The sequence below is a fragment of the Schistocerca cancellata genome, chromosome 7 (assembly GCF_023864275.1).
Source record: "Schistocerca cancellata isolate TAMUIC-IGC-003103 chromosome 7, iqSchCanc2.1, whole genome shotgun sequence".
Lineage (NCBI taxonomy): Eukaryota > Metazoa > Arthropoda > Insecta > Orthoptera > Acrididae > Schistocerca > Schistocerca cancellata.
Window position 1 is genome coordinate 316,242,854 of NC_064632.1, and position 27,022 is coordinate 316,269,875.

General features: G+C 39.9%; 1 protein-coding gene across 2 annotated transcripts in view; it reads left to right on the forward strand.

Moving 5' to 3' along the window:
* The window catches only part of LOC126092583 (striatin-3), a 105,628-nt gene that overhangs the window by 42,815 nt on the left and 35,791 nt on the right, over positions 1 to 27,022 (forward strand). For both annotated transcript variants that reach the window (XM_049908270.1, XM_049908271.1), the window contains exon 5: positions 13,194 to 13,373. In XM_049908270.1, the coding sequence (XP_049764227.1) occupies positions 13,194 to 13,373 (180 nt within the window). The remainder of the gene's footprint in view (positions 1 to 13,193; positions 13,374 to 27,022) is intronic.

Sequence of the window (27,022 nt, forward strand, 5' to 3'; positions counted from 1 at the left end):
TATGTACCAAAAGATTTTGAAAAAAATTAACTTGATCAAGAAACAAGGTTTCCCATAGGATTTAAAATGTTTGGAAGAATAGGAAAAACATCAGTTTAAGCCAATTAATTGTAATTGGCTCAGAGTGAGCAGAGTTTCCGATGATGCTACAGCATTTACAGATAATGCCTCAGATGCAGATGAAGAAATGCCAACCACCTCAATTGTAAGTTTACAACCAGGACAGTATGTTGCATGTTGTATGTATGACAATTTTTGGTGGGTTGGAAAAGTGTGTGAAGTTTCACGTGAGCAACATGACCTCATCAGCTTTATGCCTCCATGTGATTCTGCTCGTTACTTCTACTGGCAAGCTGCTAAAGACACCTGCTGGATTCATGAGTAACATATTTTCATGACTTTTGAAGCACCATCGACATAATCATCAGGAATAAATTACAGTTTTCCTCGATCAGCCCTGGACAAAATTGTAGAGCTATTTAATCAAAAGTGGAGCCGACTCTTAAGTGTTTTTGTTTTGCAAATTTGCTGTCTTGTGTATTATACTTGTTTTGTGGCATATGTTAAATTGTTTGAAACTGATTTATATACTCAAAAAATTAATTGTGGGATTTAATGAGCAAAATATTTCACTTTTCAATCTTCTCGAAGTGCTAAAATAATAAGTTTGAAATGTATTCTTACCCATCAATATGCAACATCCAGAAATTAAAACAATATCACTTTGAAAGCTTAAAGCCTGCCCTTTCAAGCTGTGGCAAGAAAAAGGGATTGAACAAAACAGTTCAGATATTACCCCCCAAAAAAGTTCCTAGGACTTTCAAACAGAAAATTTTGGCAAACTTAGTAGATGCTATCTTTTCTTCTAGGCATCGAATGTTACGTAAATTTGATCCATATATAGACATCATATGTAGGAACAACACTCTGAGGTTTTGGTGTGATTGGTTCATATGAAAAGTAGCAGTGGTCAGTCAAACCTTGGCTGTCAGAATAGCACGACAACTTTCTTAGCCACTTTACAGGCTTTTATCTCGATTTAGGTGTGGCTAAATCCCAAATTTTTGCCATGGTGTGATTCATGGGGACCCCTGGTTCCCTTGATGTGGAATGACCCTTTTCAAACTACTTCAGGAGTTTTCTCCATGGCCAAAAGAACATCAGAATTGTCAGACATGTGTAAAGTAAATGAAAAGTAACTATGTAATTAATGAAGCTTAAGACTCTCGAACAAGGAATGCTACCTACTACTGTGTTCTCGAGTGTAAGGGGTCTAGCAAAAATGTTGCTACTTTTATTGAAATATCAGTGGAATCCTATAACTAGAGGCACCTGTCTTTCACAAAGTGCGAAATCATGAAATTTTACAAATTTTGCTCAAAGTGAGAAACTATTTACCTTTCAGCAAAATCACATATTTATCGACAAAATTATGTGGAATCACACCATTTGAAGTTAACAGCAGAAATTCAACTCAAAGTAGGCCAGTGAAATCCAAATATTGACGTCAGTCAATTCCAGAGCACTTCGATATGCAGGGTGAAAATTTTTTAAACCAACAAAATATGGTAGGTCGCATGGGACACCAAAACAAGCTTTTTTTTCTAATGTCACTATTAACTGTGAGCATTTCTTAATCCGGTAGAGGGCGTAATCCCTGTCGGAACTCCGGCAATTGCGCATAATGTGGGACGAATCAGATGAATGTAAGAAATGTCCTTCATGGGCAGTTGTTGTTCATTTGACTTACAGCATGTGCACAGTATGGAATCGGATGATAATCCACTCAGAGTACGGTTTTTGCAGTGGTACCTGGAACAGTGTAAAATGCATCATACAGTTCTGTCTTGGGCGCTGTTGACTGAGAAGCAACATTCGGTCATGACGGGGTCTTCAACATTCACAATTCACATGTTTTGAGTGAGGTTAATCCAGATGCCACATTTACTCGTGCTCATAAAGTGTGGTTCTATGTGAATATGTGGGAAGATGATGTTTGTGACTATGTAATTAGGCCACATCTCCTACCTAGGCCATTAAATGACAAGCATTATTACAGTTTCCTCACCAGATCATTGCCAGAGTTGCTGGAGGATGTGCCACTCTCTACAAGATAATACATGTGGCTAAAGCGTGATGAGGTGCTGGCACATTTTAGTTGTCCTCTTCGTCAGTTTTTGATTGGCAGTTTCCAGAAAAGTGGAATAACACTGTGGTCCTGTACCGCGGCTTAGTAAATATTTGGCCCCTGTGGATTTTTGTGTGTGACGAGAGATGTGCAACCTTGTTTATTAAATCCCTGTTGAATTGGAGTAGCAGCAGCAGCAGCAGCAGCAGTAGTAGGAATTAAAGAGGCTGCTGCAACCTTTGAACTTATTAGACAGAACATGGCCCACCATTGTAACCTTTGTTTACAGGTCAGTAGAGACATTTTTGAACCTCTACTGTAGTTGTTATAATTGTGGCAATGTTGTTGTTTCTTGGTAATGGTACCTTTTGAATAAAGGAACTGAAAATAAATTTGTGGCTGGTTGCTGTCTCAACACAACTAAGAATTAACTTGTTTGCATTACTTTTTGTCCTCACAGAACACACATTTTCTAATGTGTTTCCATTGTACCATACAACCTCCAAGAGTTAAGCTTAATTAATTTTCATCCAAAGAAAACTCCCTCTACCAGTTCAAAAAATCTTCCCTGGAAAATGACCTTAGAGAAAAATATTTGTTCTGGTGTCCCTTGAAACCTCCCAGAGGTTGTTGGCTTAAATAATTTTTCACCCTGTATATGAAAAGGAAAGTTGCTACTCACCATATAGCGGAGATGCCAGGTTGCAGATAGACACAACAAAAAGACTGTCGCAAGTAAAGCGTTTCGACCATTAAGGTCTTCATCAACAATAGTGTAGACACACACGCCTGGGTGGAGTTAAGGATAGGAGGCTGGAATGGGGAGGGAGAGGGATAGTATGGTTGGGGTGGCGGACAATGAAGTGCTGCAGCGGGGCAGTGGCAGGTAGGGGGAAGTAGTGGGGAGGGGCAGGGGGGGAATTAGCAAAAAAAAGAGAGAAGTAAAAAGACTGAGTGATGGTGGAATGATGGCTGTGTAGTGCTGGAATGGGAACACGGAAGGGGCTGGATGGGTGACGACAGTGGCTAATGAAGGGTCAGGCCAGGAGGTTTATGGGAGCCTTAGTCAGTCACTGTCCTTATCCATCCATTCCAGCACTACAGTCATCATTCCATTGTCACACTCAGTCTTTTTACTTCTCTCCTTTTCCGCTACTTCCTTCCCCCCCCCCCCCCCCCCCCCTGCCCATCGCCACCAATCCCCTGCCGTCTAACCTGCAGCACTTCATTGTCCACCACCTCTACCATACTATCCCTCCCCCTCCCCACCGCAGCCTCCTCCTTACCCCCACCTAGCCGCTACTGCCAACATGCACAGGTGCTGCTGCTCGCAGTGTGGTTTCAGTTGCCTTAGACTGCAGTCGGGTGTGTGAGTTGTGTTTGCGTGCATGTGTGTCTACATCTATTATTGACGAAGGCCTTTAATTTCCGAAAGCATTATTTTTTACAGTCTTTTTGTTATGCCTACCTGCGACTCGGCATCTCCTTTTCATAATATTGTTACAGTTCATCCTAGATTGTCCGTTGTTTGATTTTCACCTTTTATGTTGATACTTACAGTAAATCTTAACAAGTATGGTAGTGATAGTTTTTTCTCGAGAAAAGAAATTTTCATCAGAATGATTTTACGTGTTTGAAAAAACTAGAAAGGTATTAAGTGCAAATACTGCAATGTGTTAGTGGCAGAGAAAGCACTTGCGCCTAAAACCTATTAACAACAGTCCTTTACATAAGAAGAATAAGGAAGAGGCACTAATGATGATAGGTGTCAAGACAAGTTGCTCAGAGATGTCAGTGTAATACCAAAATGAGCAAAAACCAATAAAGAAAAATTCATTTTATTAACAACTCAAGCTTTTGTTGAGCTAATATTCCGCTAGAAAAAGTTGAGTTGCTCATCCAAAGCTGAGCGAGAGGGTGAAAAAATGTGTACTGTGTTTTTGTAAATTTTTTTGAAGGGGAAGAAATGTGTTTAACTTACATTAGTGTCAGATTGTGTGGCTTTGGAGCAGCTGTTTTCCTAGTGTTACCAAAAACGAACAAATGCACTTTTGTGTAACAAAATGTAGCTGGGAGGGAAGATAATTCCTTCATGTTGCTTCGAACCCACCATCCTGTCGCAATAACTATTCTTAATTTTATAGCAAGAATGAGACTGAGACCTTGTGAATGAGCAAAATTTGGCCTTTTCTTTGTTGCCATCTGTCAAGTGGCAAAAATTATAATATGTAGAAATAATAACTTACTCAACGTAACAAAACAATGAAAAATCGAGAATGAAATAATGGCAGTATTATAAAAAGGAAAGTTGCTACGCACTATACAGCGGAGATGTTGAGTCACAGATAAGTTCAACGAAAGACTGTCAAAGCTTTGTTTGACAGTCTTTTTGTTGTACCTCTCTGTGAACTGGCATCTCCGCTCTGTGGTGAGTAGCAACTTACTTTTTCATAATATTGTCAACCTAACCAAACTGTCATATGTCAGGATTTTATAATGTTTTCCAGTGTGAAGTTCAGGGAGGATGTAACGAAGTTTGCAACCATTTATTTACATATGTGCCTGTCGGCCGTGATGCTGTGTGGTCGCTATGTTGGTGAACAGAAGCCCCGTAATTGAACTAATACCCATATTTTTTCATATCAATCACTTCAGTTACATGGAAATTGTAATCAGATTGAATACACTTTCTGTACTTGCTACATTGGCACAGATGACAATCGAACTTTTGCAGGTGTATTTTTGAAGACAAGGAAGTTGATAATTCTATTTCTTCAATTGTGTTCAAACATCGAGAGTATCTCAGTGATACAGTAGAATTAGTTGAAACTGTTGAAGATGGCACTGTGAACTATTTTAAAACATTGACCTCCAGTACAGTAAAAAAAATCAGTGCCTAGCAATTTTTCTTGTAAAGCATCGCTCAAAAGGCTGCAACTTGCTGGTGACATTAGAGAGCTTCAAGATAGCATCAATTCATGTTAGACAGTGTCAGCTTAGTGCCCCTTCACCATTTAATGGAGTGTGACGTAGGAAAGATTGTCATTCCTTCTATCAGTAATTTGTTTGATCCAACAAACATAATGAAAGGTGATTTACACAGTTTTGAAGTCTCTCAGCGAATGAAGTGAATTCCAATTCTACAAGAACCTTCAGCATCAGAATTTGGTGAACCATACACAGTGTTTAGGGATTTAGTTGCTATTTCTGATAGGGAAGGTGAAGATGTTGATGTGATTGCTATTCTTCTTTCCCTGAAATCAGAGTATGAGCATTTTGTGGAAGCTGCAGTGTAGGCTTTTTGGATCCCAGTCAGTAATGCTGATGGGGAGAGATCATTTTCAACATATTGTAATATTGACAGGAGAACTGCTGTAATTGTGGTAATATGGAATTTATAGTATCTCTTTCAGACTGATTTGTAGATTATGTACATAGGCTACGTCCTACTTCTTAAAGTGGAAGGATAAATATTTTTAAGCATTTATAGTTTAATGTAAATATTCTCACTGGACACATGATTTTCATGCTTCTTGAATTTACGTAAATTTTCCTTTAGCTTTCTTTGGTGAAAAGTGGAAATAAAATTTAGTGAAATAATTGATACAATGATATTAAAACAGCAAAAAATGTACTGAAATAGCTTTTAAAAACTACGAAATCGGGCAAAAGCTTTCGCCATGACAAAGTGCTCTACTTACTCTGAGGTGACAAGTCATGGGATAGCGATATGCTCATATACAGATGGCAATAGTACCACATACACGAGGTGTAAAAGTCCAGTGCATTGACCAAGCTACCATTTGTACTCGGGTGATTCATGGGCCAAGTTTCCTGATGTGAGTATTGTTACATGACGAGAATTAACAGACTTTGAACATGGAATGGTAGTTGAAGCTAGAAGCATGGGACAGTCCTTTTCAGGAATTGTTAGGGAAATCAATATTTCAAGATCCGCAGTGTCAAGTGTGTCCCAAGAATACCAGATTTCAGGCATTACCTCTGACCACGGACGAAGCAAGGGCCGATGGCTTTCACTTAACGAGGTTGTCATCGGTAATGGACAAGCAACCGTGAAATAATAGCAGAAATCAATTCAGGATATACGACGAATGTATCCAGGGCTGTGGCAGCAGATGATTGATGCGAGTTCCTCCGCTAATAGCATCACATCACCAGCAGTGCCTCTCCAGCGCTCATGACCATATCAGTTGGACCCTAGATGACTGGAAAACTGTGGCATGATCAGATGAGGCCCAATTTCAGTAGGTAAGAACTGTGGTGCAGGCCACACGAAGCCATGGACCCAGGTTGTCAACAAGGCACTGTGCAGTTTGGTGGTGGCTGCATAATGGTGTGGGCTGGTTTTGCCTGGATTGGACTGGATCATCCGGTCCAAGTGAACCAAACATTGACTGGAAATGGTTGTGTTCACCTACTTGGAGACCGTTTGCAGCCATTCATAGACTTCATGTGCCCAAGCAACGATGGAATTTTTGTGGATGACAATGTGCGATATTCCTGGGCTGCAATTGTTTGTAATTGGTTTGAAGAACTTTCTGGAGAATTTGAGTTAATAATTTGGCCACTCGGGTCACCCATCATGAATCACATCGTACATTTACGGGACATAATCGAGAGGTCAGTTCGTTTATAAAATCCTACCCAGCAACACTTTCATAATTATGGATGGCTTTAGAGGCAGCTTGGCTCAATATTTAGTGCAATGTCTTGTTGAGCCCAACCCAAGATGATTTGCTGCACTATGCCGAGCAAGAGGTGGTCCAACACGATGTTAAGAGGTATCCCATGACTTCTGTCATCTCATTGTATAACCCAATATATTTTCGTTAATGAACGATTCATATTGAAACTGGTCAGAGGATATTATTCTTACATTCTGATTATGTGAGAAATATGAAAACAGTAATACATAGTATACTGTCTCTTCATTATTATCCCTGTACAGAGTGAAGAATTGTACTTTTTGAAAAACATTTTTTAGTTTGTAAGAGAGATTGATAATCTCTGTACACCTTAACTGGTACCTGACAGGGTTCTGCAAACTGAAATATTGTCATATTTTTTCTGTGGCTAGTTCAGTACCAGTCATTCATTATTAAAAATACACGGAATACGGGATTCTGCTGAAATTTCAACAGAAGTAGTAATTTATGTTTCCTAGACTTCTTATTCCGATCCTTCTTTCTTCAGAGATAAGTTATTAGTGAAGAGTTTTTGGTAATACGTGACTTCACATGTCACAATGTTAAAATCTGCTTCTTTTGCCAAAACACAGTGAAGTTTACAAATATTCATCTCATTAACATTTTAAAGCAGTTAAAATTGTGGTAGACACTTCAAACAGTATATTATTAAACTAGCAACTAAGGGAAAGACAGGTCAATAGCTTATGAGAAAAGCCCGTTCTCGGCATAAAAATAGATGTGCCACTTTTCCAGCGATATTGTTGCAAAATCCAGAGCAGTTTTTGTTTGACCATCTATCGATGGCCCATAAAAATTACATTATTTCATTGAAAAACATCTGTAGTTTCTGGAATGTTGTTGTAGATAGTGAAGTTAGCATATTAATCAAATGGCAAAATACCCTCCTCTTTGGGTGCTATCATTTGCCAAAATATTGTGCAGGTATCTCAAACTGTTTATGTGGTAAGAGGAATGTATTAATATTTGGCTTTTTCACTAGTGTGGGCATTTTGGGGCAGAGTGCTTTACATAAAATCCAGTTTCTTGATTAGAAACAGACGGCAATATCCTTTAAACTTTGGAGAATAATTCAGTATGTTAGCTACATTTCATAAGCAGCAACACAAGACCTAAAATGCACCAAACACACATTCATAGTGATCCCTGTTTTTCGTAGCAAATCTGTAGAAATTCTTCCAGTAGTTCACTTAAGCTTGTAATATCGCAGTAACTTTGACAATTGATGAAATGGTAGTCAGTTTTATATTGAAGCTGATGAATGAAGTTATAAGATATGTGAGGATTAAATTATTTCACCAAACAGTTTCTTTAAAATTGATTGAGAAAGATTACAGATCAGCTGGCTTGTGTGTGTTGCTGTTCTTGCAGTCGAGCATGCCTGCTAGCTTCTGTGCCAAATCTTACACTGTGTGAGAGGTTCAGAATGTGAGCTAGCTGCCACCCCTCCTGGCAGTCAGTTTTGACATCTAGCAAACTTAAGGTAGACTTTACTGTGTTAGATAGGCTTTAGAGATAAAAAATGTTATTTGAAAACTTTTAACAGTTATTTCTTTATCCCTTCTTCTCAGCTTCTATTTGCCCAAAATAAAATCAGTAATTTTGTAGTGTTACTGGGTTGTGAAGTTGCTGCTGTAATTTTGATGGCCAAAGCTGATCCTTGTTCATAGTGAAATACTCGGAGATCGACATTTATACATAGCAAATTTTCATATCTTGTGCTGATCTAAGATGAACTGCTTCACACAATTGACCTTAATTGTTTAAAACGGGTGACTGCCGTATCTCCCCCACAAGGGTAGTGACATTACACTCTGCCGACTTGAGAACATGATGGACAGAAATAAACTTTTGAGCAGGTCTGTTTAGCTCTTAGAGGAATGTACTTATCCCAGCGAAGTCTTCATAGCAGACGGAAGAGTTTGGCATGTTTGACTACCCTGTTCAGAACCCCAAGGTTGGTCCTCCCATCACTTGCCACATCACTACCAAGATATGTGAAATTCACATTCTTAGTCTTCATCCTCCTTTCTGTGTGTCAAATGGAGTGAGTGTTCTGTTGATTCACATTGCCACAATCTTGTTCCTGCTCCTGTTAACCAACTAGTGACTAGGTCCTACTTTTTGAGTATTCCACTGGTAATGCAGTGACACGAATGGCATACATTATCTCATATGGTAAATGTCTCTTTCGACTCCAGTTGGAGGGAATAGACTGAAAAAAAAAAAAAAAATGATTTGAGCTAGTGGCACCACTTGCAAGTTAATCATGCTCATTGTTGCAGGAGAAATTTCAGGGTCATGGGGCATATCGCCTATCTTGGAGACCAGAATTGGCCACAAAGATCTTGCTACATGCCGCCATGCGACTGTTTTGTGTGAGGTTACACGAAGTCAAGTGGTTATTGAAAAAAGTAAATCAGATTCCTCAGTTAAAGAACTGAATGGAGTGTGTGATTGCAGAAATTGAGCCAGACTAATGCAAAAAGTCATTCAAATTTTTACAGAAATTGTATACTTTCATTGATTGCTGCCGTGTGGGGGCTGCATATTCAATAATGCCTTTACAATGTAATACAATCAAATATATTTTATTAAAGATAATTCAGTTACATCAGTGTTGTGAAATTATAGACTTGTGCACTAAACATTAAATGCAATGCAGTGTTGTTTCCAGCAGTCTCTTTGACAAGTGCTAGAGTACAGGGCTTTTTCCATTGAGGCTGATGCTCTGCAATGTAACAGGCAGCATCTCCTGACATGATACTTGGCTTGTTCTTGTGCAGTGATCTTATGCCAGAAATCACTGGTTAAAATATTAGTGGTGGAAGACATATCTAACACCAGTATTTGATTAATAGTGAGAAGTGGTGACATACATACTCTGTACCAATATCTGTGATTAAATTTCAGACAGCTCATGAAGTGAGGTATCTGACACTGTTGCTGGTGATTCATCTGTCAAAAATGGATATTAAGCTTCGTGGGGCTCCATATTGCTATTAACAGATGAGTAATCTACAGCATCAATCATAGCATACACAGCCACCGAAATAAAAATGTCACCCAAAAACTGTTTTTTGACAGTGCGACTGAAACAGAAAGAAATCATCACAGTTATACCGTATTTACTCGAGTCTAAGCCGCACTCGAATCTAAGCCGCACCTGAAAAATGAGACTCGAAATCAAGGGAAAAAAAATTTCCCGAATCTAAGCCGCACCTGAAATTTGAGACTCGAAATTCTAGGGGAGAGAAAAGTTTTAGGCCGCATCTACAAATCGAAACAAAGTTGGTCCACTGTAATATGAGACAATTTAGGTCGAATGAATGACAATACAGCTACAGTAGTTTGGTTCGAGTCGTAAGCTTAGCAGTTAAGCTTTACCAGGTAGCCATTGCTATGCGTCAGGAGCTCCGTCCGTATTTATATGGGTACCCTTCCTTTTTGATGTGCTTCGTCTGTTTTGAATTGATTGCTTATTTTTCTTTGATCTGATACGCGCAGTTTTCTTTGTTATAGGTGTTTACGTCACTCTACGCTGAATATGCATTACTGTACTGTGTCATGCTTTGTTTGTCGTACTCCGATACTGCGTGTTTACGGCCTGTCGCCGATCGCGGCATGGCTTGCTTTTGTGCGCGCTACCGCCGCTTACAAATTAAAAAAAAAAGAGAGAGAGGAATCGTCTCATTAGCGAAACAATGGCAAGAGACTGCTACTTGTTGTTACTTACACTGCTGCTGTCTTTGATAATGATCAACAAGAACCAAATAATAGACTGCGTACGATAGAAGATGTTCTGAACGAGAGTTTAGCGAAAATTTTTCTCCGTTTGAAAATCTTTGCAGGCGCCTCTTTAGTACATTACATTCTGCACAGAAATTAGTCATCTTAGATTTAAAAATCTAGTCAATTGCTCGCTTCATTTCTGACTGTATCACTGTTTAGCATAAGAATAATACGAATATAAACATGACATGATATGTGTATTCTTCCGCATTTGCTGTTGTCTCACTCTAGTTTTGTGGTTTATTACGCAGACAGGATTTAAATGAGATAGCAGCAAACACGAAACAGAACAAGGCAAAATGTTTATGTTCGTATTATTCTTATGGTGACGAGAATACTGCATGTGATTCACAATTTATAAAAGTTCCTATTAGCAACCATCTCTTCTCACAGATAGGAAAAAATTCAGAACGTAGAGTTGGCCATATTGACAAACATCCTAAACATTCTTGCCAGTCGGGTTTTCGTAGTACATTGAAATGCTACTACATTCGAAGATGAACAATACGGAATTTGTATTTACTTCGTTGGATAATGTATGAAAATGCAGTGGTCGAAACTCGGCGCGGAGAAAAAAAGCTTGTCTTCCACCTTTTTTTTAAAAAATTTATTTACTGACGCACAGGTTTTGGCGCCAGCATGCCTCTGTAGCGCTACACATATTCGGCGGCAGAACTAAGTTATGGCGGCACCCACTGACATTTTTAAGAACTTCCGCTTGCTTTGCACTCGATTCTAAGCCGCTGGCGGTTTTTTGGATTACAAAAACCGGAAAAAAATGCGGCTTAGATTCGAGTAAATACGGTAGGACTAGCTCTAGTGAAATACTTCATTTCCAGTGAGAAATGAATTAAAAGCTAATCTGGAAAGTAAGGTTACAAGAATTTTTTGAAGTACAAAAAAAAGTAAAATAAAGTTTACATGCATTGTAGTGAAGGTCTTGCATTATTTGTCCACATAATCACTATTTACCTTAATACATTTTGTCATCCGTGGGACAAGATTTTTGATTCCTGTGTCATAGACATCTCCTGCTGCCGTTTTCAGCCAGTTCTTGACTTCAATTTTCACCTTGCCATTGTCAGAAAGGTGTTTTCCACGAAAATGTTCCTTCAATTTAGTGAACAAATTATAGTTGCTAGGTGTGAGATCGGGATTTTGAGAGGGGTGGCTTAACATTTTCCAGCCAACTGAAGTTGACAACTCCTGTCTTGCATGAGTGATGTGCAAACTTGCATTGTCATGAAGGAGACAGACTCCCATTGTGACCATCCTGCGATGTTTGTTTTATATGGCTCTGCGAAGTTTCTTCGTGGTCCCACAGTATCTTGCAGCATTTGTTATTTCGCCGCTTTCCAAAAAGTTAATGAGCAGAATCCCTTTTCTCTCCCAAAACACTGACACCATGAGTTTCCTCACTATTTGTCGAGTTTTGAATTTTTTGGCTGAAGGAGAAAGAGTACGGCGCCACCACATTGTTCTTTGCTCTCTGGAGTATGGTGATCAGCCCAAGTTTCATCTCCTGTCACTACAGGTTTGGGAGAAGCATCACTGTTTCGGTCTTAAAATGATCGAGAAATTTTTTGAGTGGCAATAACTCTGTTCATTTTGTGTGTAAACATCCAGGGCACTCATCACACATACACAACTTGCGATAATTTTGTCGATTTAAGATTTCACGAACAAAATTCCTGAAATGTTTGGTCAGACTGCATGCAGGTCATAAATTGCCGAATGGCAATCAGATAGATGATTATCTCCAATTTTCTGCACCACATCATCGGTCACAACAGATGGCCTTCTGCTTCCATCTCCGTTGTGAATTTCTGTCCTTCCAAAAATTGAAATTCCGTACACATTACGTCACGTGCTGCCGTGACATTACGTCACGTGCTGCCGTGACATTACGTCATCTCCTTAAATTGAAACAATTTCATGATGAATCACAGTGGCATCCATGCCTTTAGCTTTTAGGTAGCGAATTACAGTCTGCGCTTCAGTTGGTGGCAGCAGAAATGAGAACACTCATTTCTATCAGTCACCACAACGCTAATCGATGAGATACAATTTGTTGGGAATGCTCATTCCTTCCGTTGGCTTCCCACTACACGGCAGTGGTACCAGCTTCTCCCCTAGATATTCTGACATGTAATGTTAGTTTAAGGATAATCCTTGTAACTGTATGGCTTTGGAAGCTGTGACTTGTCAGTTTGTATGAAAATATTGTGTAGCATAGCAGAACCTTGAATAAAACTGCCTGCCATTCTGACTGTATTATTTGATCTTGACTGGGCCTGTAGAGACAATGGGAAATGTACCTAAACAACCACATCAAAACTGTTTCATGTTGCTGTAATAAAAATGAATATAAAAGATTATAGTGATGAATTATTTTACAGGTGCTGTTGTGAGCCAACAGTATTTTGGAGACTAATTTATTTAGCGATATTCCTTTGTATCAAATTTCATCTTCATTTATATTTCATCTTCATTTTGTAATTTCCGGTGATTGTGGCGTGACACTGTACAAAATTATTCTTTTGTAGGCTCCTCCGTCTTTGACAGAAGCAATGATTCTTGATACGGAAGCTGCAGTTATGTCAAGTTTTGAATTCTTGGCTCAGGAAGAAGTTGATATGGATGACGATGATGACATGAGTGATGACTTGGATGAAGCACCAGATGACGAACAGGATGATGTTAAGACAGCTAAGCGCAAAGGGAAGGTAATTGTTTCCTTTTTATGTACACACATTTTTGGTGTTAAAGAATTTTGACTCGGTTGGACTTTGTCATGCTCAGAGGGAACAAGCCCTGCCTCCCCCCCCCCCCCCCCCTCCCCCCAAAGGTGGTGGGGAATTATTCTGGCCATTAAAACAAAAACACACACACACACACACACACACACAAAATCCTGCACTGGTACTAAATCAGGTGTTCTGTACTGCAAACATGATATAAGCATATTTACATGCATGTCTGAGAGAACAGACGCTGTTGACGATCCACAGCTGTACAAAATATTTCGAAATTCGTTGACAGCAAATTGCTTGACATCAGCAGTATTAGATATAGACTTACTACCTAATAGCATCGTGAAAATTTGTGCTGGACCTGGGAAATCAGTTAGTCTCAGTCTGGTGCTAAACAGGTAGTAAATCTATACCTAATACAGCCGATGTCAAAGAATTTGCAGTCAGAGAATTAATTTAGATGACAATATGCAGTTCAGTTATTAGTCAATAAAATAACGCCTTGAGTGAGGTTTCTCGTATTTTATATGGACATAACAAGTTATGTCCACAAACTGTAAAATATACATAGTATTACATCAGTGTGTGTAACCCAACAGTAGGTCGTTTTTAAAATTATTATCAGTTGGTTATCACATGTGAAAAGCTCATAAATTTATTGAATGAATACTTTGTGGAGGATGTGGTGGCTATGGTCCACTTAAAGTCATGAAGAAGGCTTTGTTTAGCTGTCCTTATCCTGGAAGCATTTATGGAAGTCATTTACAAAAATGGCCCTTAAGGAGTTAAATGTTCCATTATCCTAACGTTGACTTTCAAACAAGTACTGTACAATCCCAATTTTAAGAATGATCAGAAATTGTAAGAAATGCATGGAAGTTACAAAAACTCCTGATACTTAACCAGAAAGTTACAGAAGTCAGGTACGTGAACCAAGTTACTTTATGATACAGCACCGATCTTTTTGAATTTAACTGGATTATTGTCACTATAGTTGCAACCACCTCAGTGGTGTAGGAAGTTTCATATCTGAATTTCTCATTTAAAAATAGTCCTTTCTCTGTGTTTATGCTCTTTAACATTGATGCACAAAGCATACAACTACTACCATCATACTTAAGTGAAAGATCTTGCCGAGAACATGAGAAAATGCTGGTTGTATGTAAAATCAGTATGTGGGTCAAAGGCTTCTACCCAGTCACTTATTGACTAGTCTGATGTGGCAGTAGTAAAGGTAGCAAAAGGAAAGATGAAGTATAAATTTCATGTTCAATAAATTATTCACGCAGACATATTGCTGTTTCACCCTTGCACAGACTTCAGAAAAGGACGTAGTAATAGGCATCCCTGGAATATAGAAGCAACTGAAAGAGATGAAAACAAATAAGTCACCAGGTCCGAATGGGATTGCAATTTGGCTTTACATAGAGTACTCCATTGCATTGGCCTCCTACATTGGTTGCATTTAACACAAATCTCTCACCTATCGCAAAGTCCCAAGAGACTGGGTAAACACAGTTAACAACTGAATATAATGTGGGTAAAAGAGTGGATATGCAAAATTGCAGACCACTATTGTTAACATTGGTTTGCTGCAGAATGTTTGAAGTTCAAATATGATTAATTTCTTTCAGATAGAAAAGCTTCTGTACACAAATCACCACAGATTTAGAAAGCATTAAACATATGAAACTCGGTGTCTCCTGTGCTCATATGATATTCTGCGAAGGGCAACAGGCAGGTTACGTATTTGTGGATTTCCGGAAAGTTTTCTTTTGCAGACTGTTAACATGGTCCAGGCATCTAGAATAGCTTGTCAGATACCAAATTGGCTCGAAGACTTTGTAAATAATAGAATCCAGTTCATTGTCCTTGATGGCCAGGGTTCATCAGACAATGGTATTGTCAGAAGAGCACCAGGGACTGAAGATAGAACTGCTCTTGTTCTCCTAAACAGATAAGGTGAAACACCAATACATGACCATTTGTTGATTGTGCTATAGCATATGGGAAAGAATTGTTGTTGAGTGACTAGAAGGATACAGGAAGACTTAAATAATTTTTATCTGGTGTGATTAATGGCAGCTTGTTTCAAATGTAGAAAAACGTAAGTCAATGTAGATGAATAGGAAAAACAATCTTGTAACTAAAGTACAGTGTTATAGTGGTTTGCTGTTTGACACAGCCACGTCAGTTAAATATCAAGGCATAACATTACAATGTTCTAGGAAATGAAAAGAGCGTTTAACATCGGTTGTAGGGGCTGCGGATAGCTGCCTTAAGAGGAAGGCAGGTCCCCAGGGGTGGGACAGATTTTTTTTCCTCCTCCTTCTTCTTCTTCTTCTTTTTTTAAAAATGCTCTGTTCAGAGATGTAGCTTTGTGTTCCATGTATCTCGCCCTGGTGGGCCCTTATTTGTGAGTAATTTATGAAAAAAGTCTGATTTTGCATGTTGCTCTAGAGCTTTAGAATTGAGTATTGTACAGGCTAATGGCATAGCATAGTGGTTAAGGTACATCCCTCGTACAGAAAGTTGTGGGTTCGCATCTCATCAGGTATGATGAAATTTTTCATTTTTAAATATTAATAAAAACGCTCATCTGAATTTAATTATTTTTTATTTGTATATCATAATATTTAAACATTTGGGAAAAAAACCAAATCTATTGGTTGCAAGATGTAAATTTTTTTGGGTGGTAACAATTGTACAAACATTTTAGACATAAATTTCTTCTTGCACATAATAATAAAATTACATGAACAATGATACCAAATGAAAGAAGAATATGAAAGGAACAAAAAATGAGAGCAAATCAAGAAGTTAGTATGGAGATTAAAATGATGTGAATAAGGATTAGAAATAAAAAATTACATTTAAACCAATCAGTTGAATAACAATAATGATAAAAGCCATTTCAATAAAGACTGCAAATTACAAAACACTTGAAGAGATTCGAATGCACAACCTTCTGAATGTGGGGAATCCACAGTAATGCTTATGCTGCACTATCAATCTGTGTATTTGTACTACTTTCAAGGCTCTAGACCAACACACGAAATTTTGAGGTGTCCCCCCTCAGTCCATTACTCATAAACAAAAGCCCATAAGGGCGAATGACTGCTGAGCATGATACTTGACCGTAACCTACACAATCAGGCAGTTGGTTTAAAAAAGTCAAACCCACCACTGGGGACATCTCTTATAATCTAACAAGGACATATAGACAACTGCAGCTCTCATATAAAGACACCACACACTGAACACTAGTGGAGTCCATTCTTGAGTACTGCTGAGTGTTCAGGAGGAGGAGGAGGGAATTAGTGTTTAATGTCATGTCGACATCAAAGCACAAGCTCAGAGTAGGGAAGGATGGGGAAGGAAATCAGCTGTGCCCTTTGAAAGGAACCATCCTGGTGTTTACCTGAAACGGTTTAGGGAAATCACAGAAAACCTAAATCAGGATGGCTGGAGACGGGTTTGAATCGTCGTCCGCCTGAAGGAGAGTTCAGTGTGCTAACCATAGCGCCACCTCGCTTGGTAGTGTTTGGGCTCTCACCAGGTCAAATTAAAGGAAGACATCAAAGCAGTTAAAGAGGCATTCTGCTAGATTTGTTACCAGTAATGTCAATCATCATGCGAATATTATGGAAAAGCACTCTGAACCCAGTGTGAATTCTTGGGCAGAAAGACTATGACCTTTATGAAGGCAAACACCAGGCACCCTTGTATCAGACATTGTGCAGGGATTTTTCAATTTTGTAGTGTTGGCACAGGTGCTGTTCACAAATATCTTTGATAAAAAAGAAGTCTGTGGTTGGTGTTGATGTTAATTGAATCGCGTGTGTGTGTGTGTGTGTGTGTGTGTGTGTGTGTGTGTGTGTGTGTGTGTGTGTGTGTGTGTTTACTAAGGTTGTGGCGGTGGGGAGGGGCGAAGGTTGTGTGTGTGCCCTGTTATGCGCAAGGCTCATATCGCACTTGCAGATTTTCTGGCAAAATTCAGCCAGTCATTGGATAGAAATGTACAGGTGACAATGGTATGATAGGGAAATGGAAGCTTCATAATGATTTACTTTGCTGCTCTGTATCTGACAACAGGTTTGGTTATTTTGTCCCTTACTGACATCTGCAGATTTGTAATGAACTGGTGTTCCTTTGATATTGGTCACATTTATGATGATGGCATTGGGAAATTAAATAACTCAATGCAGTTAATTCAGAGAACTTGCAGTGAAAGTTGTGCGCAATAGTTTCTTGTTTGTGTGCACTTTGGATCATAAGCTAATGTAAATTGTCATATGAAGTGGATGTATATTGCACTGAACTGAAACTCTCAGAAAACAAAGCATTTATTGATGTATATTGTTTTCCTTCTGTACACGGTCACAATCAAAGTTTACATTATGTTAAGTTGTCACTTTGAATTAAAGTCCAATAAAGATGATCTACTGTTACTCTACTGTCATCTGTGTGTATGCCAGTAGAGTCACCTTGGCCGTAGTAAAAATCCTTGCTTTTAATGCTGTGGTAACACATTCAGTGTAGAAATGGCATAGGCCAGTACATGTTCAATCCACAAACTTTTTTCAGCCTAAACCACTTAAGATTTATTTGAAATTAAGTATGCTTGTAGTATTCATAAACAGTAACACAAAACATTTATTCACATATTTCTGGCGAAAGGTTACTGAGTAATGGGTGTTCAGCTCTAAACACCTTCAGAAATTAATTTATTTTAAGTATTAGGCCTGCTTATCAGCTGTGTGTTACTGTATGACATCAAAGTAAAGTAGTTTGTAATAGATATTAAAAAAGGTTACCTAATCAGTGTCTAAGTAAAAAGACAGGGTTACAAACCTGGAAAAAGTGAATACCAGAGATAGGCTTAAAATCAGTTATTAGTTATTGCTACTGAGATAAGTCATGTGTCAAATTCATCACGCATCTAGCCTATCAGTTTTTTGCCCATAGCCATTTCTGTATGGGATAATGTATATGTTTTCCCTGTAGACTTGTAAGGGTTCAATATTGCCTTTACTTATCTGCTACTTACTGACAGAACATCAACATGACAGCGAAATGTGAAAGATATGGACGACGCGTGCACTCGCGCACTATGTGTATCACCGTTCCTAGCTAAAATGCAACTTTTGAGACAATTAAATTTCAAATTACTTGAAAGTAACCTGTGTGCACTTGATTTTCCCCTCCATCAATTTTTATAACCACAAAATCTTTTCTACCATGTACTGACCTGCTTGCCTTTGTAAGAACAATGTTTTTTTGCAGAATCAACAGTCATCTGATTAAAGAGTCTTGCCAGGTTTTGGATTGGGAGAAGGTAAAATACTCTTGGCCTTCACCATATCTTTTACTTTTCTAGCCTTGTAATTAGTAACATTAAATTCCTCTTGAAGCTTCTTAACACTCCATCTTTTAAGTGGAAAATAAGAATTTTCACCTCTCTAACTTCGAGATTAGCAACTACTAAATGTCTCTTTCAGCTGAAAGAGATTCTGAATGATCATGTAATTGTTCACCAGAAGGCAGTAACAATGCATTTCTTTGTATTGTTGAAGTTAGTTTTTGTTTTTTAGTATACTGCACCCCACATACTTTCTCTTTCTTAACACGATTCCGCAACAGACTGCAAACAAGTTTCATAGTTTTTAGGGTTGAACTTGCAACAGTGACTTGTACGCCACTACACCTTAACATCTTTTCACTTTTTTGTTTGACCTCAGAACACACTAGGTTGTCATAGTCTTCCGTGCTAGACGTATCAGCAACTTCTACTGGGGAAGTATTTTCTGGCACTTGTCACAGCAAAAATTTTAGGCATGTTATGCCATTCTGAAATGAATGGTCTAATTTGATTTAGCAGTATGCAACATTACTTCTCCATCTTTCCACATCCTGGAAGAAAATTTATGGTTACGTTAATAGTTTGCAAATACTGACTGGTTGTAGGCATATAAACTTCTACACTTTTGCAAGAACTGTACTAAAGTATCATCAAACCAGTCTCAGGACTGAAGACCACAACAACAACAAGCCAATTTCAAAACACATTTCAGAATTAGTCACATTATTTTACTTTACTATGCCATGGTGTACAAAAAGAAAATGTACAGGTCACTTTTCTACAGTAGCCGAATGAATATTCTCCAGTGACAAAATGCCTAACAAATGGGAGATAATCACACCAACTAGTCATCTTGTATACAGTCTGTACTGTGAAGTTTATTGCTTGTTTTAAGATGTGTATTTTAGATATGTTGAGCAGTTTATTAATTTAGCTAGTGCTATGCTTTAAAACACAGTTATAAGTATGAAAAGCAAAATTTTGCTGGAAAAGTAATAAATCCAACTACAGTTCTGTAAAATTATCATGGGTAACAAAATAAAAATAACAATTGATGGTCGATATTTAACAGAGTTGTGATACACACAATTATTTTTGATAGTGATATCATGCTCATTGTAAATTGGAACTTTCAGACTACACAGAGGAAAGCACTATTGTTGGCATATATCTTTCATTTTTTACAATTTTTAAAAATCATGGTTTTTCAAAACTCATTAAATTCAGTCATGGTTTCATTGTGTAGTTTAATCAGAACAAAAATTATGAACAAATTGATGCTGTGCTGTGAGGCAAAAATTAGATTTGTTTTTACATTTTTTAAGAGCAGTCACTAGATAACCACTCAACAGAAAATGTGAAAAAAGTTTTGTGCTACTATTTATCAATATTACATGCATATTTAATTTCACATAAATCTAAGAGGGTCAGGTTGTAGCATTTCTTGATTTGGCATGGAATAAAAACCCACATGCACCCATTGGCAGTATAAAATATGTTCTGATCTTAACAAAGTTTCTCATGTTAATTAAATACTTACTAAGTAAGTTAGCAGTGTTTATTGTTTGCCACTGAACAGACCTCTTGCTTTCCCTTCAGTAGTTGGTTCTGGGACAATTTACAGTTTGTAATCACGTTTCTGTCTGACTGCGATTGCTTTGTATGTTGTTAAATGTACAATTATGCACTCTTTGTCTGACTGAGGTGGGCTTTTGATTTGATAAATGTAGAAAAGGGTAGCTTTTGTTTACTTAAATCAATTTTTCCTGGAATTTGCATAAATAGTGCAATTTTGATGACTGTTTCACAACTTAATGTTCCCCACAAAGAAGGAGCGCGCCATCGGAGACTCCGGTAACCATGGGGGTACTTCTGCAATGGCTTCCTCTACGTCTACAATTTATGCTCACAAGTGGAACTTAAAAGAGTCTCAGCCACGGACAATTCTTCTATCAGTGCCACAGTTCCTTGTTGTTCCTCGGTCGGACGAAGGTCATGACTTCTCCACAGTCAACCCTTTCATTATTGAGAAAGGTGTTGATGCAATTGCAGGTCCTGTAAAGTCTTGTTCCCGATTACGAAATGGCACCTTGTTGTTAGAAACAGTCATTGCCCTCCAGGCACAAAAATTGCTGCGAACTTCACTACTACACACCTTCCCTGTCATGGTGGAAGTGCACCACACTTTAAATTCATCACACGGGGTGGTTTATACATGTTCACTCTACAGATTGTCCAACGAGGAAATTCAAAACTACCTGCCTGAACAGGGCGTAACAGCTGTACATAGTCATGAAAAGGGTTGACAAGGACTTGGTTCCAACCCGTACTATCTTCTTGACATTTGACAGAGTTCAACTTCCATCGAATATTAAAGTGGGCTATGAGATAATTTCAGGTTGCCCTTACATCCCCAACCCTATGCATTGCTATCAGTGTCAGCGGTTTAATCATACCAGCCAGTCATGTTCCAATCTGGCCAAATGCGTTACGTGTGGCAAGGATGCCCATGAGGGTGCTTGTCCACCTCCATCCCCTCATAGCATCAACTGTATGGATGACCACGCTGCTTCCTCTAGAGATTGCCTCATTTTCAAAGATGAACGGCTTATTCAGGAAATCAGAGTGAAGGAAAAGGTGTCTTCATTTGCTGGTCGTAAGTTATTAGCCAGTCGAAAGCCCACTGTGCCTCCAGCAGGTAAATATAGCACTGTCCTTGCATCTCCTTGGTGTACTAAGGAGGCAGCCGCACAGACTTGTGATCTCACCTTTAGTGCCATGATTGTCAGCTCGGCCAGCACAAAGATCGCCCGTTCAACCTCCCCACTATCACCTGCTCACTCTACGGCTCACCCTTCATCAGCTTCTGCTAAATCACGAGCCCCAAAATCAGATGCCCGCACTTCCAAAGAAGAGCCTACTCGCGAAGATTTTTTACGTACCCCGACTTCCAAACCATCGATTCCTCCCTCAGCTCAACGTCCTGTTTCCAAGGCTCATAAGAAACAAAGTTCCTCTCCTTCTCTGCCACGGTGTGCCTCATATACAGCGCCACCTGGCAGTAACCGCCCTCGGCTGTCTTCTGTGTCGCCAAGGCACACTGCTGGCAGCCGATCAACCGGCCTATCACTGGAGGCAGGAGCTGCCCCTGAATAACCAATGGATCAGGATCTTCTGGCTTTGGCCGAATGCCGTTTCATGCTGTCGGCCACCGGCTCTCAGCAGTCGTTGAGTTGAGAGCAACTGTGGTAAGATTCTTCCCTTTTCTGTCCACCCTATGTCAATTATCCATTGGAATATCCACAGCATTAGAGCCAATTGGAAAGAATTGTCGATCCTCTTAAGATCCTACTAGCCAGTCATCTTCTGTCTTCAGGAAACAAAGCTGCGTCCCCACGATCGCCTTGTTTTCCCTCATTTCCAGTCAGTCCAGTTTGATCCATCTGTTGATGACACTCAAGCACATGGGGACTTAAGATTCTTCTCCATGATACTGTCCATTATCACCCAATCCCCTTAAACAGTTCCTTCCTAGCTGTTGCTGTATGTCTTTCCCTTTCTGGATACACCTTCTTTCTTTGTACCATACACATTCAATCATCCACACCGATGGCAGCAAGAGCTGATCACCTTCATCTCCTTGGGCTGCCCTCCCCCCCCCCCTCCCCCCCGCCCCCATTTGCTGGTTGGAGCCTCAGTACCCACCACCCACTTCAAGGATTTCCGTGTCCTTGTCCGCGTGGCTCCTTAATCATTGACGTCTTCCACCAAGCGGATCTTGTTTGCCTCAACACTGGGGAACCTACTTTTCCATCTGCCTCCACGACAAATTTCTCTCATTTGGACCTTTTGGTCGGTACTGTTCAGCTAGCTTGGCGCTTTGAATGGTTCACTCGAGTGACCATTTTCCACGAGTCCTTAGATTGCAGCCACCACTGCCACCTACACGCCCTAGACGCTGGAAGTTTGCCCCAGCCGATTGGACACTTTTTTCATCTGTAGCTACATTTGATGACAGTCACTTTCCTAGCGTCAACGATCAGGTCACTCATGTTACATAAGTTATTGTTACAGCTGCAGAACATTCAATACCTCGCAACTCCGATTTGCCCCGGCGTCCCCCAGTTCCTTGGTGAAATGAGGCGTGCTGAGCACAATACGTGATCGACAACGTGCTATTCACGTTTTCTGCCACCATCCTACTTTGGCCAACTGTATCTGCTATAAGCAGTTACATGCGCAATGCCGTCATGTCATCCGCGATAGCAAGGAGGCAAGCTGGGACTTCTCTACTAGCTCTTTTAACACCTTCACTTCCTCCTCAGAAGTTTGGAGTCGCACTCGACGGTTATCTGGCGTGCCTAGTTTCTCTCCGATCTCTGGGCTCACTGTCGTGCATGATACCTTAGTGGACCATGTCGCGATTTCTAACTCATTGGGTCAACACTTTAGAGAGATTTCGAGCTCTTCAGATTACCCGCCAGCCTTTCTCCTGAAGAAACGTGCAGCAGAAGTGTGACCTCTTGCTTTCTCCTCTCAAAATAGCAAAAGCTATAATACTGTTTCTCTATGTGGAACTCCCAACACGCACTCTCTTCTTCTCGCTGTTCTGCCCCAGGACCAGATGGTATCCACATCCAAATGTTGCTGCATTTATCATACCATAGTTTGTGTTAACTCCTTCACCTTTATAATCGACTTTGGACCGACAGTACTTTTCCTAGAAGATGGCAGGAAGCTATCGTCGTTCCTGTTTCAAAACCTGGAAAGGACAAACATCTCCCCTCTAGCTGTCGCCCCATTTCTCTCACGAGTAGTGTATGTAAGGTTTTGGAGCACATGGTGAATTGCCATTTAGCCTGGTGGCTGTAGTCCCGAAGCCTTTTAACACCTGCCCAATGCAGTTTCCGAAAGCATCATTCTGCAGTTGACCATCTTGTTGCTCTCTCCACTTATATCATTAACAATTTTCCCTGGAAACACCAAACTGGTAGCAATATTTTTTTGATCTGGAAAGAGCATACATACCTGTTGGAGGACAGGCATCCTTCGCACACTGTTCTCTTGGGGCTCTAGAGGTCAGCTGCCCCTATTTATTCGTGGATTTATGGCAGAGTGCACATTTAAAGTGTGGGTGAACACTAACCTCTCCTGTACTTTCTCCCAGGAAAACAGTTACCCCAGGGCTCCGTGCTAAGTGTTTTACTGTTTGCTATCGCCATAAATCCAATAATGGATTGTCTCCTTCCTGATGTCTTGGGCTCCCTCTTTGTGGACGATTTTGCGATGTACTACAGCTCTCAACAGACCACCTTCTTGAACGACGTCTTCAAAGATGTCTTGATCGCCTCCGCTCTTGGAGCATCGAAACCGGCTTCCGCTTTGCTCCCAGTAAGACCGTTTGTGTCAATTTTTGGCGTTGTACGGAGTTTCTTCCGCTTTCCCTACATCTAGGCCCTGTCGACCTTCCGTTCGTGGACGTCGCTAAATTCTTGAGTCTTATGTTTGACAGAAAACTGCGCTGGTCCTCCCATGTTTCCTATCTTTCAGCTCGCTGTCTCTCGAAATTGAACTATGGAAGCATAGTTTACTCCTCTGCTCGGCCATCTATTCTCGCTGTCTTGACTCTGTCCACCACTGTGGATTGCGTTTAGCGTCTGGAGCTTTTTACACAAGCCCTGTGGAAATCCTTTATGCTGAGACTGCTGAACCTCCGCTGTCCAATCGGTGAGCTGTCCTTTTGAGTCGTTATGCTAGCGATCTGTCTTCCATGCCTGCTAATCCGGCCCATGACTTTTTCTTCGACTCCTCCTTGAATTTAGGGTATGCAGGCTGCACTTCCTCTCTCCTACCACTGGGAATCCAGTTAAGTCAACCGCTACATTCTCTTTCCTTCCACTTTCCTCAAACTTCGACAACTGGGGGTACAGCACCGCCATGGCTCTGCTCCCGGACCTACCTGCTCCGTGACCTTTGTTAGCTTCCCAAGGATGGTACCCGTTCTCTCGTTTGTCATCAGGCATTTGCTGCTCTATGCGCACAAATGAAGGATGCCACATTTATTTATACTGATGGCTCTAAAACATCATTTGGTGTTTGGAGTGCCTATATTGTTGGCGACACCCCTATTTGATTTCGGCTTCCCGACCAGTGTTCGGTTTTTACTGTGGAACTTTACGCTGTTCTCCAGGCTGTCCAATACATCCGTCGCCATCAGCGGATACAGTATATTATATGCTCAGCTCTCTCCTCAGTCTCCAAGCTCTTTACCCTGTCCACCCCCTGGTCCACCTGATTCAGGACTGCCTCCACTTGCTCCACTTGGGGGCGTCTGTGGCATTCCTGTGGATCCCTGACACATTGGTATCCGTGGAAACGAGGTGACCGATATAGCGGCCAAGGCTGCAGTCTCTCATCTTCAGCCTGCTGTTCGCATGGTTCCCTTCGCGAATCTACAGAGTGTTTGTCGTCGTGTTGCTCTTTTATGGCACGCACATTGGTCTATGCTTCCCAATAATAAATTTCGGGAAGTGAAAGCTCTTCCCTGTGCTTGGACCTCTTCCTCCCAAACTCGTCGTTGGGAGGAGGTAATTTTAACTAGACTATGGATAGGGCACCACTGTCTTTTTAGCCATCGTCATCTTTTAAGTGACGATCCTCCCCCACTGCTCTCAACTGTGGACTGAGAGACACCTTTTACTTGACTGCCCCTATTTTACTCCGGTACGCACCAGTCTAAAGCTGTAGCCTTATATATCTTCCATTTTAGCAGATGACACGCGCTCAGCCGATCACATCCTCAAGTTTATTAGTGTCAGTGAGATGACGTCGGTCATTTGAAGCTCTTTTTGGGGAAAACAACCCCCTGAGGAGCATTATAGTGAACTCATGTTGACGTCTCTGTGCCCAAATTTGCCGGATGTAAAATCTATGGAACCCATCTGGGTCGCTATCGTTCATCACCACCTTGCCAACAAATCGGCAGCCCATTATTCACACGTATTTCATGACGTGTGTGTAGACATCTAATGCCACATTCCTCCAAAAACCTACCAACAAACTGTTTTATCCCTGACATGCAGAATCAGTGATGTACTTCATTCCAAATATGGACAAACAAGCTATTAATTGGACGGTCATAGTGTTTTGACTCATCAGTGTATTTAGGTAAATTGAATATGTGAGTATATAGCGTTTGGGACTCAACTGCAGGATTGTAATGATTGTCTGCTCATATTTATTTTAAGAATGCCATTTACTGACATAAATTTCTCTTGTTGTGTAGTTGTTCGTTTTCTTTCCATTTGTTAACTGTGTTCTACAAGCCTTCACCATCTGCAGTGCTTTCACTTAAAAAAAAAAAAAAATCTTAATGTGTGATGGGTATAAAATGGAAACAAAATCAGACAACATCCAATTTGAAACATAACAACAAAATCTGTGTTCGTAAGAACAACTTTTGGGCTTGTAAATGTTTGAAAGGTGCTTTATTTCAGATGCTGTTTCCTCGCACAAGATGGTGTTGTAGCAATATGTCAGTTGAATTTCTTCAGGTTGTTCACTTTAATTTTAAATTGATAATTGAAATCTCATTTTGAACATGCATAACTACTACATATGACTGCTCCTAAAACATAATGGGGTTTTATTCTGTGTGTTAAAGAAGCAAGTAATTTACTCTGTTGTGTACCTGCTGATGAGAAATATCTGATAAGGTACAGTATGCAAGACCAATTAAAGATACAGAAAGAACATTAGTTAAGGCTCTATGCCCAAGAGTATTACCTAGAAAGAAATGGTAATCATATTAAATAATTGAAAAATTCACATATTGTTAATACAATTGTGGACTTGGATTTTAAGCAGTTGCACATTATTCCAACTTAATTAATTTGTTACTGATGTATGTCACTGAAATCATGTGAAAGGCATGTACGAAAGATTTTAATAATATCTTTAGCAGGAAACGACTTGTAATGTTTTTTTTACTTGGCTTGTAGGATTAGGTAAAAAATAAATTGGTGAATGACTCTTAACATAAACCTGACAATGGAAAATACAGGACAGAATGTAACAATATTATGAAGGAAAGTCGCTACTTACCATATAGCGGAGATGTTAACTTGCAGAAAGGCACAACAAAAAGACTGTGACAAATAAAGCTTTTTGCCAGTAAGGCCTTCATCGAAAAAAACACACACACACACACACACACACACACACACACACACGCGCGCGCCGAATGTTCTCATAAGTGCCC